Source organism: Alosa pseudoharengus, unplaced genomic scaffold (genome assembly GCF_046254945.1).
Source record: "Alosa pseudoharengus isolate Yale_2024_CS ecotype anadromous, Long Island Sound unplaced genomic scaffold, YU_APseudo_1.1 YU_APseudo_1.1_scf_3, whole genome shotgun sequence".
In the NCBI taxonomy this organism is placed as follows: domain Eukaryota; kingdom Metazoa; phylum Chordata; class Actinopteri; order Clupeiformes; family Clupeidae; genus Alosa; species Alosa pseudoharengus.
The window spans coordinates 47,705,709-47,724,122 of NW_027468718.1; the positions used below are offsets into that span (position 1 = coordinate 47,705,709).

General features: G+C 43.2%; 2 protein-coding genes across 2 annotated transcripts in view; one reads left to right on the top strand and one right to left on the bottom strand.

The window, feature by feature from the left end:
* Positions 1-3,165, bottom strand: part of LOC143099966 (E3 ubiquitin-protein ligase TRIM35-like) — a 184,196-nt gene extending 181,031 nt beyond the window's left edge. Inside the window, exons 1-2 of the mRNA XM_076262873.1 lie at positions 2,911-3,165; positions 2,518-2,540 (exon numbers count right to left, since the gene is read on the bottom strand). Of these exons, the coding sequence (XP_076118988.1) occupies positions 2,518-2,540; positions 2,911-3,018 (131 nt within the window). The 5' untranslated portion in view covers positions 3,019-3,165. The remainder of the gene's footprint in view (positions 1-2,517; positions 2,541-2,910) is intronic.
* A 1,248-nt stretch (positions 3,166-4,413) lies between these two features.
* On the top strand, positions 4,414-17,976 carry LOC143100908 (uncharacterized). Its single transcript, XM_076264497.1, has 6 exons — positions 4,414-4,498; positions 12,297-14,725; positions 14,833-14,996; positions 15,421-15,569; positions 15,840-15,958; positions 17,217-17,976. Exons 2-6 carry the CDS (start codon positions 12,309-12,311, stop codon positions 17,371-17,373), a joined length of 3,006 nt encoding a protein of 1,001 aa, XP_076120612.1. The 5' UTR covers positions 4,414-4,498; positions 12,297-12,308; the 3' UTR covers positions 17,374-17,976.
* The last annotated feature ends 438 nt before the right edge of the window (positions 17,977-18,414 follow it).

An 18,414-nucleotide genomic window follows, 5' to 3' on the forward strand; every position in this document is an offset into this window, starting at 1 on the left:
ATGTCAGTTCGATAGCTTAACTAATTATGTTTTTTCCAAGCAAAGCTTTCTGGAAAGAGATCGTATGCATCCATGTCCATTGTCCTCTGCTCACTTTCATTCCTTTTGCTTGCAGTAATGTGAATAATCAACATTTAGTATCTTTAGGCCTACTTTGTAGAAAAACAATTGGGTAGGCCTACCTTATGAAGGAAAGACCTCTAGGCCTACAGCATAATCCTGTACGTTATGGTACAGTAGGCTACTGTACGTTTCCAATATGACCCAGGGTAATGTGCTGATTTAGCCTACAAAACAGATAGGACTAAATTATAAGTGTGATATGTCATGTAGGCTTAACGTTTCTTTTAGGATAGGTTATGTTTTTGCTGAAAAAGTAGCCTAGTTCGCCGGTCTTTATTCATTCATTCTGCATGTCTTTGCGATCGTTTTCTTTCAATAATGTCCAATGTTGCTTTAGGCCTACCTTTATATTTTAGCCTACATTATCCAACTTACGTATTGTCATCTGATCTTGAGCACTGCCAGTCAAAAAAAGCAAACAAGTGCGAGCTCTGCACCTTTACGCAACTATAGCCTACATTGTATAGCTTACATTCAAATATTACCTTTCTGTTATGAAGCTGGGAATAGGCCTATGAGCGCAAATTAGGATGTAGTGGAGTAAACGCAGTTTATCCACCTCTGAAATTTCAGAAATAGAGTTTACCCACCTCTTATTAGAGTTTATCCACCTCTCAAAAGAGTTTATTCACTTTTAACATTCAAAACTGTATTATCCAATACTATTATTCTTATATTTACTACTATTACTATAATATGTACTATTATACTTATATTCCCAATATTGTACAATAACCTCCACCATTATCAAACATATTGAATGCCTTTTTTTAAAATCTGATACCGCATGGCGCAGGCCACCTCACCGAGATCGCAGAATTCATAGTTCACCCACCTGTTATTTTACCACTACATCCCTAGGGCAATTGGACATTTTATGGTCAATATTACATTAGATTGGTGAGAACACTAAATATACTAGATCACCTGTAAGAATGTTTCAATCGTTCTATCGTAGGTCTTGAATGAATGCTCATACCACCATTTAATTGTATGCCTCTATGTTTGATGACACAAAATTAGCAAGTATTTCCTACTGATTGCAGAAACGTTTTCTGTCGGTCCGCGGTTCCTTGATCAATTGCGCAGCAAATTATCAGACGAAGCACCGGGAATAATTTCTCTCCGTGGCTCCGGACCAGCAGTGTCCACGTTACGGCCGGTGCTGGTCCACGCGGCCCATAGTTCGAGAAACGCTGGACTTTGAAAGGCGACAGTAGTTGAGGAGTTTGAGGAGTTTAGTAGCCTGTTTAACATACAAAGACAGTCATTGTACTTTTCAAGAGTTAATAACATAGAGTTAATATAACATTACAGTGAGCCGTTTGAGACCAAAAATAAATAGGTGGTCAATAGTAAAACGACTCTTCGACTAAAAAAATTGCCGTCGACTAATTTTCATTGTCGATGAGGTCGACTAAGTCGACTAATCGCGGCAGCACTACACACAACTAAATAATAGTGTGTCTGAGTGTGTGTGTGTGTGTGTGAGAGAGAGTACTTGTACTCTCTTACATACATAGATACAGCTGGTGCAAGATGGTCATGCTGGTGACCAGCCTGCCAAGCTTAACATTGTTGGTGTAGGATGGTCATGCTGGTTTGACCAACATAAGCTGGCACGGCCAGTTAAACCAGCAGTGTTGACCAGCAACACCAGCTAAAATGACCAGCTTGAGGTGGTACGACAAGCAAAACCAGCTGAACCATCGTTAGGTGGGTAAACCAGCTGAAGGTATGTTTTCGCAAGAGATTTGCTGGTCTAGCTGGTCAACCATCATAGGGTGGTCAAACAAGCTGGTCAACAAGCTGGTCAACCAGCAAACCACCTTTAGCTGGTCAGGCTGGTTCTTACATCAACAATGTCAAGCTTGGCAGGCTGGTCACCAGCATGACCATCTTGCACCAGCTGTATCTCACACGACAGGCTGGTCAAACCAGCATAACCAGCTTCCTCAGATGGTCACGCCAGCATATCCAGCTGGTGGTCCAACCAGCTACACCAGCAAAGACCAGCAAGAGCTGGAAGAAAACCAGCACAGACCAGCTAAAACCAGCTACCTGCATAAGCTGGTTTCTAGCTGGTTTTTTCAGCAGGGATGGTCATGCTGGTTTGACCAACATAAGCTGGCACGGCCAGTTAAACCAGCAGTGTAGACCAGCAACACCAGCTAAAATGACCAGCTTGAGGTGGTACGACAAGCTAAACCAGCTGAATTACCCATCGTTAGGTGGGTAAACCAGTTGAAGGTATGTTTTCGCAAGAGATTTGCTGGTCTAGCTGGTCAACCATCATAGGGTGGTCAAACAAGCTGGTCAACCAGCAAACCACCTTTAGCTGGTCAGGCTGGTTTTTTCAGAAGGGATGTGTGTGACAGGAGGCAGATCACTCACCTTTCCACTGTGCTCTTGTAGTTCTGGAAAATAACAAATAAGAGAATGTGCTAAACATTGTCGTAATTATGTCTTTTTGGAAATTCTATTTCTGGAACACGCTCCCCCAGACAGACAGAGAGACAGACATACTCTCTCTCTCTCTGTCTGTCTCTCTCTCTCTCTCTCTTGCTTGATCTCTCTCTCTGTCTCTCGCTCGCTCGCACACACACACGCACACACACACACAAACTCACAGTTTGTCAGTTTTCCTCACCCTTGCTACTATTGACCTTTTCACCGGATTTTAGTTTCATGACATTTCCCCACATGGTTTCACACACCACACCAGCAGCAACTCATCAATAATACAAACATGGCAGAACACACCTCATGACAGTGGATGGTTCTTACCTGCAGGAATGTGACGTCATCAGCTCCCATCTGCTCTTCTATGGCTCTGATTGCGTCTGAAAGAGATGAGATATCTCTGCTCATCTTCTCAATCTTCTCCTTCATCATCTGACTCTTCTGCTCTTCCTCCCTCAGTGCAGCTATCCTGGCTGTCTGCCTCTCTGTGTGCTGGGTCTGAGTCTGGATCAAACCAATTTATGTCAATTCATTTAGCAGACGCTTGAACGCAAAGTGACTCTGAGGGGCAGAATGCAAACTCAGATTCTTCTCTCTTTCACACTAATCCAAAATACTTTCAGCCACTTCGGTTTAAATGCAACTATTTCCTCATTACTTCTGAACACTTCGGTTTAAATGCAACTATTTCCTCATTACTTCTGAACACTTCGGTTTAAATGCAACTATTTCCCCATTACTTCTGAACACTTCGGTTTAAATGCAACTATTTCCTCATTACTTGGATCTCACAGTGACTCAGTGATTTCATTACACTCTATTCAGAATCCAGTGTGTGTGTGTGTGTTTTTGTGTGTGTGTGTGTAGGAGACTCATTACTTTTTATTGTTATAAAAGTCCATTGTATACAGTCTGAAGTGTAATTACAGGTACATTTGGAAAAACACATAACGTTCTGCCTTGCTCATAAGAAGTTAAATGAAATGTTAAGAGTCTCACTTCAGCAGCTATCACCTACACGTAAGTCAAGGCAGTGTGTCAGAACAAGATGGCAGTGGACACCGTGCCAACTGTGTGAGAGTTTGTCTTCAGGAAAGAGCTGCACTGTGCCTCGTCAGTAAGTAACTCAAGTGATCATGTCAATAGCATCTCAGTGGACACTGTGATTCCACATTTAATCACATTCCACTTAGAATCCAGGGTGTGTGTGTGTGGTGTGTGTGTGAGTACGACACCACCGATATGCCAGGCAGGATGCTGTTTGTGTGCAGGTCTGAGATCAGTGGTCATAGCCCACGTAGTGCTGCAGAACTGGACAGCTTTAAAATCCAAACACAAAACAAACGTGTTGGTTTTAAAGCAATCACCGACAATATCAAATACAATTTGTTTTTAAAGCAGAGCTGTAAAAGGTCCCCTGAAGAGGGACATTAATATAGGCCTACGGCACACACACATTTATATCTGCATCATACAGTTCTCCAGGATATATTGAAAACTTTGACTGAAGTGTTACAGCAATAGAGTTGTGTGTGTCTGTGTGTGTGTGTGCATGTGTAGGAGTGTGTATGTTAGAGACAGAAGTGTGTGTGTGTGTTGAGAGAAGAACAATTGAAGAGCACAGAGGCTATCTACTGTTTATCTTCAGAATATACAGGAATTTACCATTTTCATGTGCAAGACTGACATAATTTCCCGAAAACACACACACACACACACACACCCCTTTTCCCCCTCCGACACACATACCTACCCCCCCCCCCCCCCCCCAGACACCAATACACACTCCTCCTCCCTCCTTCAGTCTCTCTCTCACACACACTCCTCCAAACACACATATATTTCCTGGAATCAGAGAAGGCAGCCGAGTTGTGGCTATGGTCGAGTGGTGTGCTGTGCTGTGCAGTCTGAGGTAGGACACTCATGTGATTGGCTTTGGGGGAAATGCTGGGTAAACAAGCCTGTTATGTCTTCAGCCATATTTGCTATTACAAAGAGTCTCTACTATACAACAAGATTGTTAATAATGCAAGTATAGCCTATATCACCCTGCTGAATGAGTAACAAACACATTCATGAAGTTCATCATATGTGTGTGTGTGGGTGTAACAGAGGTCGTAATTCGTCCGCCGCTTACGGCCCTCAAACCCGCCACCTCCACACACACCGGCCCTCAAACCCGCCACCTCCACACACACCGGCGTGGGAGTGGAACACTCTAACCACGGAGCTAAAAGCCCAGGCTTCCAACTCAGCGGTTAGAAGCGTTCTTAGGGCTGTGAGGATTTACACGGCAACTAGCACCGCTTATCTTACACAGCTGAAGTACTGTGTGTAGTTTGTTATTCTTTTTTGAAGCTAGAAAGCTTCCGAATACTCTAGTCTGTCAGAGTCGTCTCAGTCTGTGGAGACATATCCTTCGGTCGTCTGTTTCCAGTTTGAGAGACTGAGGCTGTTGTTGTGCTAACAGCATGTGCTTATTGGGCACATTATGTGCTTTCTTAAGCACAGCTGCTGGTGCCCTCATTGGCAAACGGGTTGCTCAACTTCCCTGCTGAAAAAAACAGCCTAACCAGCTAAAGGTGGTTTGCTGGTTGACCAGCTTGTTAACCAGCTTGTTTGACCACCCTAGGATGGTTGACCTGCTAGACCAGCAAAACCCTTGCGAAAACATACCTTCAGCTGGTTTTCCCAGCTTATGATGGTAATTCAGCTGGTTTTGCTTGTTGTACCACCTCAAGCTGGTCATTTTAGCTGGTGTTGCTGGTCTATAGTGCTGGTTTAACCGGCCATGCCAGCTTATGTTGGTCATTCTAGCAAACCAGTATGACCAGCTTGACAGGCTGGTCACGAGCATGACCATCTTGCACCAGCTGTATCCCACAAGACAGGCTGGTCACACCAGCATGACCAGCTTCCTCAGATGGTCACGCCAGCATATCCAGCTGGTGGCCTAACCAGCTACACCAGCAAAGACCAGCAAGAGGTGGGCCCCTGTGCTCCGGTTATAATGTGGTCACTGCATCATACCCCACCCCACCCCACACACGCACCCCACCCCACACACACAACCCCCCCCCCCCCCACACACACACACACACACACACACACACATACTGTTTGTTTCTCTTAGTCATTTAAGAAAATAACTCTTCTCTTAGTCATTTAAGGAATAACTCTTCTTAAGGTTATTTCCCATTTTAAATGATGTACACAGAACATGAGTGGTTAGTGATATAATTATTTGAAATTATTTTATTTGGATAGCCCCTTGAGATGTATCATCTCGTTTTCGAGGGGGTCCAGGACAAAATACAGTAGAAACAAGACACACATATAGACACAATACATAACAGAAAAACAGAAAATAACAAGACAATCAACACAATAAGAAACTCAAAACAAACAACAATAACAACAAAAACACACAGAGCTACAATTACAGCATAATAAGTAACACACAGAGCTACAATTACAGCATAATAAGTAACACACAGAGCCACAATTACAGCATAATAAGTAACACACAGAGCCACAATTACAGCATAATAAGTAACACACAGAGCCACAATTACAGCATAAGTAACACACAGAGCCACAATTACAGCATAAGTAACACACAGAGCCACAATTACAGCATAATAAGTAACACACAGAGCCACAATTACAGCATAATAAGTAACACACAGAGCCACAATTACAGCATAAGTAACACACAGAGCCACAATTACAGCATAAGTAACACACAGAGCCACAATTACAGCATAATAAGTAACACACAGAGCTACAATTACAGCATAATAAGTAACACACAGAGCTACAATTACAGCATAATAAGTAACACACAGAGCCACAATTACAGCATAATAAGTAACACACAGAGCTACAATTACAGCATAATAAGTAACAGGGAATAATGATTCAGAGTATATCCAAGCGTTACTGTAAATAAAAATGAGAAAAATGAAGAGAATAGAAAGATTGAGTGGATCAGGAGCTAAAACAAATCAAGTGGTTCAGTAGCTAGAGAAGTATGAGAAAATAGTTAAAGTCTACATGTACAGTTAGTATGAAAATGAGTTGCCAAGGCATGTTTGAACAGTCTGAAAGATGAGATGGAGCGAACATTTGCTGGTAAGTTATTCCAGTCAGCAGGTGCTTTAAACATGAATGCTCTTTTTGACGTGGATTTAGAGAGAAGAAAAGATGTACAGTGTGTCTTAAATAATGCGTGGAGGAAAAAGGAACTAAGAGCTGTTTTAAATAAGAAGGATAGTTGAAGTGAACACATTTAAAGATAAATTGCAACCAGTGAATCTGTCTTCTTATATGTGGTGTGGGTAAATCAAGAAGTTCATACATTGTACAGTGGTGAGTTGTGAGTGAGCAGTTAAGAATAAATCTACATAATCTATTATAAATTATCGTAAGAGGAGCAAGAGTAGTATTAGAAGCAATGCAGTACACAGAATCAGCATAATCCAAGATTGGCAATAGAAGTTGAAGAGCAATCTTTTTTCTGACCTTAAATGGGAAACATTTTCTAGAACGGTAAAGGAGACCAAGACTGTAATTCAATTTATGTACAATGTGATTAATATGGCAGTCAAAAGAAAGCTCAGAATCAAGATATACGCCCAGATATTTAATATAGTTAACTTTCTGCAGAGTAGTGCCATCCAAACAGGAAATACGACATTAATTAGTTTTGCATTTGGATTTAATATTCTGTCGAGTGCCAAAAATCATAGTGTGTGATTTAATTTTATTGAGGAGTAACTTATTAGCTGCAAGCCAATGTTGTAAGCTAATAAAATCATACTGTAAATCTGCTTCAATCTGTACTAAATTTGTATGTGAGGTGTATATGACCGTGTCATCAGCATAAAGCTGAACAGAGCACTTACAAATAGAAGGGAGATCATTAATAAATATGGAGAAAAGAAGTGGACCAAGTGTTGATCCTTGAGGCACACCACACTGCAGAGTTACTGTGTCAGATTTTATTTCATTAATAGCCACACATTGTTTTCTATTGTGAAGGTATGAATTGAACCAAAGTAATGCAGTGCGTGACAGGCCAATGGTATGGAGTTTATCTAGGAGAATGTAATGATTAACCAAATCAAAAGCCTTTGTCAAATCAATAAAAATTGCACCAGTTAGATCAGAAGTATTCGAAGCAGTAAGAATGTCATTTGTTAATTTTAGTAGGGCAGTAGTTGTAGAGTGATTTGACCGAAAGCCGGACTGAGAAGGTGACAGGATATTATTTTCATTAAGATAGCATGACAGTTGGTTATAAATTAGTTTTTCAAACACTTTAACAACAGCACAGATTATAGAAATTGGTCTATAGTTGTTCAAATCTAGTACATTGCCTCCTTTATGTATGGGAGTAATGCGTGAACATTTCCAAATGTTAGGTAATTCATAGGTGGACAGCGACATATTGAAAAGATCACATAAAGGATACATAAGTACATGAGATGAAAGTTTTAAGAATCTGGCTTCGATACCATCCAACCCAGGACCACCTCTCATTTTGAGATCATTTAAGGCATTCTGTACTTCCACAGGCATTATAGTTCTAAAGGAAAATATGCTGTTAGTAGACCGTAAGTTATTAGGTTGTAAATTACCACACATAAATGATTCGGGCACTAAAGAAGAGACTGATAAGAAATGCTTATTGAAGGCTTGGGCCATCGCAAATGGTTCTTGTAAGATTTCATTTTTAACTTTAATTTGCTTAGGTACAGATTTGTTAGATACATTAGTTATTGATTTGATCTTAGACCAGAATTGTTTAGGATTTTTGATGTCTTCAGTAAGGGAGTCTTTGTAATAGCAAGATTTAGCATTTCTTGTCATAGTTTTACTTAGATTTCGTAGCCTCCTGTATTCATCCCAATCAGCAGGGTTCTTAGACTTACGGAATGAAGCCCAAGCAGCATCTCTCTGCCTGAAAAGAGTAATCAAATCAGCGCTTATCCAAGGAAGGTGCCTGCCTTTTACTTTGATAGTTTTCATGGGAGCATGTTTGTCAATAACTATATTCAGTTCTGAATGTAAAAAATCCCACGCATCTTGGACACTTGGTATTAACTGATACCTATCCCAGTTAATTGAAATTATATCATTAATAAATTGATCTACATTTAGTTTTTTATATTGTCTAATTGTGATTAGTTTGGGAGGTAATTTAGGCAGTTTGATTTTCCATATACAGTACACAATTGCATGGTCGCTGAAACAATCCGACATAATTCCTGATTTTAAGAACCTGTGAGGATGAGAGACTAGTATCCAGTCAAGCAGGGACTGACATGTTGCTGTAACACGGGTGGGTTCACTGATTAACTGGGTTAGATTAAGATTTCCAAAACTATTTTTATCCTTAGTAGCAGATTTATCAAGCCAATTCTTGTTGAAATCACCCAATAGTATTAGCTCGTTTGTGTCTTTGATAGAATTAATGGTAGAGATCATGTAATTTATAGATTCAGCAGGAGCAGAGGGAGGTCGATATATATTTCCGATGGTTATATACTTATTTGCATGCAGAGTTATTTTTACAAAAATGCACTCAAAGTGCAGGGGTTCAATATCTGGCATAATTAACTCTGAGACTAGATTAGAAGACACATAAGTAGATACACCACCACCTCTTGCACCTCTATTAGCTCTATATAAAACATAATTAGCTAGTTCGATTTCATTGTTAGGTATTTTATTAGCAAGCCAGGTTTCAGATAAAGTAATAACAGCCGGTTTATACTGTTCAACCCATACTCGAAGAATATCAATTTTAGGTAGTAGACTTCTTATGTTTAAGTGAACTATTTTCAGGCTTTTATCACCGTCCAGTACGATATTTAAAGTTTAAGAAAGTAAATTCACTGAACAGACATTGTAGAACTGAACTAGAAATGCAATTCCAAGGAATTACCAGTGCATGAAAATGCTAAAGTGATGTAAAATATCATGTATAGTTAAAACAGATAATACAGAGATGGTTACTACGGTGATGCTAGGATAGACATGGTGGTTGCATAGCTTAATAAAAGTTAGACTGTTTAAAAGCTGAATGTAGATAGTTTAAAAGTTGTTGATAGACAGTAGATAGTTTAAAAGGTGTTGATAGACAGCTAGTTTAATAGATAGTTTAATGATAGTTTAAAAGTAGACCGTTTAAAAGTTGAAGGTAAATAGTTTAAAAGTTGTTGACAGACTGGAAGTTTAATGAATGTTGATATTCAAATAGTTTAATGGCTGTGTATAGGTAGATATTTGACGATAACTGAAAGTTGGAATGGCTCTAATGTTTGCTAGCAGTTATGCTAAGATTTTTAACTATGCTAACCAAGCTACTTAGCTAATGTTTTATAACAGTGCTAGCAATGCTAACCATGCTACGTAGCTAACTTAACTAACATTTTCTAGCAGTTTTGCTAAACATGTTAACTATGTTAGCAATGCTAACATGCTAACTATGTTAACCATGTTACTTAGCTAACTTAGCTAATCATTTTTAGCAGTTATGCTAACTAACATGTTAGCATGCTAACTATGCTAACCATGTTACTTAGCTAACCTAGCTAATCATTTTTTAGCAGTTTTGCTAAAAATGTTAACTAGCATGCTAACATACTAGCATATTAACTATGTTAACCATGTTACCTAACTAACTTAGCTAATCATTTTTAGCAGTTTTGTTAAAAATGCTAACTAGCATGTTAACATGCTAGCATGCTAACTATGTTAACCATGTTACTTAACTAACTTAGCTAATCATTTTTAGCAGTTATACTACTTATGCTAACTAGCATGCTAACATGCTGGTATGCTAACTATGCTAACCATGTTACTTAGCTACCTTAGCTAATCATTTTTAGCAGTTATGCTAACTATGCTAACTAGCATGCTAACACGCTAGCATGCTAACTATGCTAACCATGTGACTTAGCTAACCTAGCTAACTTTGATAACCATGCTAACTAGCTACAGTGGGTAGGAGTCATAGTTGATGACAAGTGTTGACATAGTTGATGACAAGTTAAAAGTTGTTGATAGACAGCTAGTGAATGTATATAGTTTAAAAGTTTAAAAGTTGAATGTAGATAGTTTAAAAGTTGTTGATAGACAGCTAGTTTAATAGATAGATAGTTTAAAAGTAGACCGTTTAAAAATTGAATGTAAAAAGTTCAGTAGATTAATGGGTTACATTGTTTAACAGTGGATTATTGTAGTGAGGACTTTTATTTTGAAACAGTTTTGGGCAGAGGAAACAGTTGAATAGGATGTGTAGTCTTAATTGACCCAGATTGTATGCTTAAAGCCTGAGGCTGCAGGTGGCCTGAACACCTGCCATAGGATTCTAATTGCTTAATGGCCGTATTATGATGTCATAATCGGCAATGTTAAGTCTATGGGGATTTTTTTAAAAGTTTTTCTTTAATAGTTATGATTTGATAGTATAAAAGTATCAAAGTTGAAAAGACATAGCAGCTTGGTCCGTTTGAAGACCTACGTTACAAAGTTTGAAGGAAGTTTCTAAGTTAAACTGTTCAAGAGAAATTGCGTACGGAAAAAGTGGTAAGCGGAATAATAATAAGAAGTTGCCTAGGAAGAACAGTACAGTGCATTTTCATGCACTGTAAATACAAGACTAGCCTATTAATCCAGGTCCCCATGCCCAGATTTTTTGGTGAGTAAACCCAAAAAAAAAAAAAAAAAAAAAAAGCCATTCTGAGCTTGGCCTGCGACACAGAGAAGACATTAGAGTGGCTCAAAACAAAACTTTTATTAATATATTAGCCTAAGTCAGTGCCTCTGACAGATCATTTTTAAATTGTTGAGGATAATTCTTATGATCACATATATGAAAGATAAATGCAAGAGGAAAATATTATATAACAGGAGCAACAGAATCTGCATCAGGGGAGTCTTAAGCCTTACTGTGGAGACAATTTATGGCAAACACTACCACGCATCAACTCATGCATTAACTTAACTTAGCAGCCGGATACCAGAGGAAACGTTTAGATACGCTTGATTTAAGAAGTCATTAAGCATATTTAGAATGGCTGCGGAAACAACATAACAAAATAAAAAATAAATTATGGGGGGCATAATGGGCCTGACCGTCTGTGAGGACCAGGAGGTTCTGTATGTCAAGCTGTCTGTTAGTTTGGTATGCTGATGAGTAAACCAGTGCACATGCATGTGTCAGGAAGAGGAGACCCAAGAGGAAAACTGTCATTTATTGAAATTCTAAGCTCTCCAACACTAGCCTCTGAGTAGCACTGTCTAGTCCATGAATGTAGAGGCCTTTCAGACGTTGTGTAGATTGGACACTATGGACAGACATTATATCAAAAAGACAGAGAGTTGGCAGTAAGCCTGCAGGCCGGAATCATACTCGAACTCCCCATGAGCCCTTGAACCCTTGAGCCCATGCATGGTATGCAACGTGACTGCCTGAGCTACCATTAATGTGTGTGTGTGTGTGTGTGTGTGTATATATGTGTGTGTGTCAGATAGGACAGTGCAGAAAGACACATGGAATCAAAGTAAGAGATGTTGGCAGGCTGGGCTTTAACCTGGGTCCCCACAGATACTTGAACCCAGTTTATGCTACGGCTTGGGCCACAGTTAGTCCCTAATGTGTGTGTGTGTGTGTGTGTGTGTGTTTCCTGTGTTTTCAGACAGGAGTGAAGATGGCTACCCTGAGGATCTGTGTGTCATTGCTATGCGTCCTGCTGTGCGTCCTGATTGGCCAATCAGAAGGCCAGACTGGTGACAGAGAAGCTGCAGTGCTAATGGACAAGACCACCTCGAGTTTCTCGGCCGCTCACGGGAGTCTGACCGATCTGGTCAACATCGCGAACACGCTCACTCACTCCCACAACCGAAGTATGCTAAAAGATGGCCTGGAAGCCTTCGATGGCGTCGCCAAGCTCGTTCCCTTCATGGAAGCGTTTGGCTCGCTTGTGCGCTTCACGCTTGGCTTCGTGCCGAAGACCAGCCCTCATGTGACGTACATGAAGAGGCGATTCAGGCAGGTCAGCAGGGAGCTGGACTCCCTCTCCGCCCAGGCCCGGCCGCTCCCCAGCCTGCCTCTCTGGCCGAGCGAGGAGGAGGGGGTCCTGCTGAACGCCTGGGCCCAGCTGGAGCAGCTCGTGGCCAGCCTCGCCGTGGCCGACACCCCCGAGGAGAGGACCAGGGCGGCGGAGAGATTCACTGGCCACTACGAGAGCAGGGGGACAGAGGACGGTGTCGTGAGCTTCCACAGGAGCGTCACCGAGAGCAGCCCGCTGAGAGGGCAGAGTCTGCTGCAGCTGATCTGGGAGCAGTCTGAGGGGGACGTGCGCGTGCTGACGAGGTTCTCGTCCTACGTCATGGCTCTGATGATCCGAGGTTCCTTCGTCAGCACGATCTACGACAAGCTCAAGAGTGACCGCGCCGACCTGCAGAGGGCTCTACCGGCCGCCGAGCGTCTGCTCTCGCTCTCGAAGTTCCTCCAGAGGAGATTTCTCGACTGCACGGACGGGTACGCGGCATGGGTCAGGAAGAACGTGGAGGAGATCATGACCAGTCCGTTCTCAGAGATCAGGTCGATGGCCACAGACATCAAGGCCCACCTGGACGCCAAGTTCAGCTGGTTTACCTGGACTGTCATCGTTCTGGACTCCAGCTTGGATTATGGGTTCACGCACGGATACTCCATCACGATGCGCTCTCAGGGCCGGACGGTCTACCTCGTCCCTCGCAGCAGTGAGGCGGAGGTCGACGCAGCTCGCCGTGTAGAAACGCATCAGAAAATGGAGAAGAACAAACATGTTTGCCCTTTGGTGCAGGAGAACATGTCAGAGGTTTTCCCCAGCAGCCTGGTGAAGCAGATGGCTTTTGCTCACGCCACCCCCGAGTCTTTAGACTACACGACCGTCGGCGACACAGTCACTGTGAACTGCTACACAAACTTTATGTTCATAACAACAGGAACATACATCAACACTGTTGTTTTGAAGAGCATGGGAAGTCTTGACCACCCCAGGTGCTCAATGCTAAAGTGTCGGCATGGAACCTGTAGGCAAGCTCAGAACTCCTCCGTAGGATTCTGTCTATGTGAGACCGGGTTCTATGGTCGCAGTTGTGAGAATGACATCTGGAACGAAATCAGGAACTCGAGAGCCTTGGAGGAAAAGATCAGCTCCGTTAATGTCAACCCTGTTCCAGACATAACTGCGGTTTACTTCCGGGTTCAGGAACAAGCAAGGCACGCAGAGGCACGAGAGAGATTACACTGGGTGAAACTACGCTACCAGGATGTGATGGATAAACTGTCCTTTCTAAGTCATCAGGCTGCTTTGTTGAAAGGACAACAGATTTCTACTGATAGATTTGTCTCAAATGTTGGGGACGTTATAAAGACAGAAGGGGCATTTACGTATCTCCTGTTCCAGTTCGACAACATGTTAAGAGGGAATAAAGGGGAAGAGCACTCAAGCCTTCTGGAGGCTCTACAAGAGCTGCTCTTGCATCCAAAAGATCCGTCAGTTCAACCGCACGATCCAATCGCCTGCTCGGCCACCTACGCAGAAAAACTGGACGACTTTGTCATGTCCGTGAGCACCCTTAGGTCAGAGGGGGTTTCAGCCTGGGAGAAATATTTCATATTTGTGTACGGTAAACCCATAGATCCTACTTTTGTAAATACTCAGAATCTCTCCGTCAGCACTGGGTGTGGTCCTCTCAGCGCTGGTCACCTGGTCAATAGCCACTGCCAGAGGCCTCACCACAGCGCTGACCAGCAGTGCGTCCAGCTCAAATGTTCCGGAAGCTTCAAGGCGTTCCCAGAGACAGTGCAGTGTTCTAACGGACGGTGGAGTGCCTTGCCCGTGTGCTACACGGAACCCAGAAACGGTGCCACCCAGTGCAGAACGGAACACGGCACCACGGTATGTGAGGCGTCATGTGACGACAGCGCCGCCCTGCTGCCAAGCGGAGAGCGCTCCGAGGTCTACCGGTGCAGCGGCGCCCCCTGCAGGCCCTTCAGCCCGTCTGGCCCGTGCACGGGACCCCGCTGCTCCAGCAGCAGCATGTGTGAGGACAGCGAGGTGTGCCACGCCGGCAGGTGTGTAGGGGTCAAAAACCACGGTTCAGTGTGTACCTCTGTTTTGAAGTCACGGTTTGGTTAATTTGTGTGTGTGTGTGTGTGTGTGTGTGTCTAAATCCCCACAGGTGTGTGGATGGCTGTAGGGGCTTGCCCTGCGGAGCCAACGCCGTCTGCGCCACCTTTAACCACGCGCCCGTGTGCACCTGCGTGGGGCCGTGGGTCAAGAACCGGAAGCAGGAGTGTAGGTCGCCCAGCCTGCACTGGGCCGAGGTCACACACATACCTAATGGTGGGTTCAGTGTCTTCCATGCATGTCTGTGGGTTCAATGTGTAACATGCATGTCTGTGGGTTCAGTGTCTACCATGCATGTCTGTTGGTTCAGTGTTGAATATGCATGAGTTAAATGTCTAAGACACATTTTTAGGCTCTTCTATTTGTCACGCTTGCAGATAAAGAATCCTGAGGTCCAATATTGATACTAGGCCTACAAGATGAATTTAGTTATGCAAATTCACAAGTCTGTCTAACTAGCTATCTGTCTATTTATCTATCTCTCATCTTTCTATACTGTAAGTACAAGTCATCTGTGTGTGTATTGTATATGGTTATCTGTGTTTATGAGAAGTTCCAATATACTTCAGGTACCTCTGTTTTCATGAAGTTTAGTTAAGTTTATTGTGTGTTAATGAGATAAGGGATTCTGCTCATGCAGGCACTGTTAAAAGCCCCTCTGGCAAGCGGGTGTGTCGGGCTACAGGCCCTGGCGGAGACTGGCACTCTGGCTGGCTCTACACGGTGACTGGGCGGGACTCCTGCCTCTTTGGCTACGATGGCAAGACAATGAGAGCCACGAAATATGAGGTACGCTCAACAGGATCAAGGACTGTGCCTTTAAAGATGACATAGAATGGTAACGCAGAGTGTTTCACTTTCTCTGATGTTAACATAGAAGGTATGCAACTATGGTCTGTCAAAAACATGCTCAGATGCTTCAATTAGCTACACAGCACCACTGACTTGTACTGTATGTAATACAACACCACATGAGGCAGAATTACAAAGTGGTATTATAAAAGAGCCTGTGTGTGTGTGTGTGTGTGCGTGCGTGCGTGTGTGTGTGTTCCGGTGTAGTTGCTGCTGGAGCCCTGTGAGAGTAAAGGTTACCTGTGGATCCCTGGAGGCCCCCACTCTGACTCCATGTGGGCAGGCTACACCACAGACACACCGGGCAGGATGCTGTTTGTGTGCAGGTGAGTACAACACACCAGGCACCACAGACACACCAGGCACCACAGACACCAGACACCACAGACACACCAGGCACAACAGACACACCAGGCACAACAGACACACCAGGCACCACAGACACCAGGCACCACAGACACCACAGACACACCAGGGACCACAGACACCAGACACGACAGACACACCAGGCACCACAGACACCAGGCACCACAGACACACCAGACACCACAGACACACCGGGCAGGATGCTGTTTGTGTGAAGGTGAGTACAACACCACAGACACACCAGGCACCACAGACACACCAGGGACCACAGACACCAGACACGACAGACACCACAGACACACCAGGCACCACAGACACCACAGACACACCAGGCACACCAGGCACCACAGACACACCAGGCACCACAGACACCACAGACACACCAGGCACCACAGACACACACCAGGCACCACAGACACCAGACACCACAGACACACCAGGCACCACAGACACCAGACACGACAGACATCACAGACACACCAGGCACCACAGACACACACCAGGCACCACAGACACACCAGGCACCACATAAATAGTACACTGTAACATAAATAGTACACTGTAACACTGTAACATAAATAGTACACTGTAACATAAATAGTACACTGTAAAAAAAAAACAGCCCTGGCTCCATGAACTGAAGAGAGGTGTAGTACATCTCTGGAGTTTTTTTTGTTTGTCTTTTGGTCAAATATGATATAAATTGCTTTTGGACAAAAGAAAAACATAAACATAAACCAACACGACAGCATCCAACATCACGTACCCTACCTTTAAGACACCAGGCATCATCCAACATCACATACCCCACCTTTAAGACACCAGGCATCATCCAGCATCACATACCCCACCTTTAAGACACCAGGCATCATCCAACATCACATACCCCACCTTTAAGACACCAGGCATCATCCAACATCACATACCTGCACCTTTAAGACACCAGGCATCATCCAACATCACATACCCTACCTTTAAGACACCAGGCATCATCCAGCATCACATACCCTACCTTTAAGACACCAGGCAGAATGCTAAGCATCAGGCAGGAGCAAAGGTGTTTTTGACATTACGTCAAACTTTTTTACCTCACATACACACTGTTGACTATTGTATACATACACCTTCAACTGATTCACTGTTCATAAAACCTGTTCTGTTGTAATTTCTCCACCCTGGTGATGAAGACACTGTTTTAACTGGTGTGCTTGTGTTCAGTTGGTGGGAAAAATATCTGGACAGCAAGCACGGCTTCCCCGGGACTCTGGCTCAAACCTCAGAGGGATACAAGTGCACCATCGCTCTCAACCGCGCCGCTCACAGCACCTCCACTTACCTGACTCTAGTTCGGGTGCAGTCCTGCCCAGCTTCATAGAGTAGAGTGCACAGCCATTTTTAGCTGGGAAGCATCAAGCCAACAGACAATGGATGGAGCACTGTTATGTTGAAGTGGGACTAGTATCAACCCCATGGACATTGAATTGCACACTGTTATGTTGAAGTGGGACTAGTATCAACCCCATGGACATGGTATGAGTGCAGGAGCCATGCTGAAGTGGGACTAGCCAAAACCTCATTAACAATGGGTGATGTGCCCAGCCATGTTGAACTGATACTACTTACAGTATATGGACTTCATGAATATTGTGTGAATATGAATACTTGAATTGATACTAGTAAGCTACAAAGCTCAAAAATAGATAAATAGATAGATCGATAAATAGATAGATAGATGGAAATACAATTGTGAGATGATCTGTCCACCAGATTTCAGATTCCATAGGGAACTGTCACTGTGATGCAGTATGCATAAGTGGAAGTGATGCAGTGAGATCTTAGAGTGTGATGTCATGGAGGTAGTGCAAAAAGTGAACAGTGCAAAGATACAGTATTACTAGTGCAAGACTAGAATCATTATATCTGATATAAAACACACAAAGGTAAACAGACAGGGAAATCAACTATAAAAGTCCTTAATACTTTATATAAACAAATACAAAATATAAAATTAAGATTTATAACATCACAACCTGTGTGACTAGCATGAGTTTCATGACAAATGTATGGTGTGGAGTTGTGTTTAGCAGTGACTTGCATTTATGAATGTTGCACACACACACACACACAAACACACCCACACACACGTACAAACAGAAACACACACACACATCCAGGCACACACATGCACACACAAACATGCACACACAGGCATGCACACACCCCCACTCACACATGCACGTAAACACACACAAATAAACACACACACACGCGCTTCGGACTTGTAACCGGAGGGTTGCCGGTTCGAACCCCGACCAGTAGGAATGGCTGAAGTGCCCTTGAGCAAGGCACCTAACCCCTCACTGCTCCCCGAGCGCCACTGTTGTTGTAGGCAGCTCACTGCGCCGGGATTAGTGTG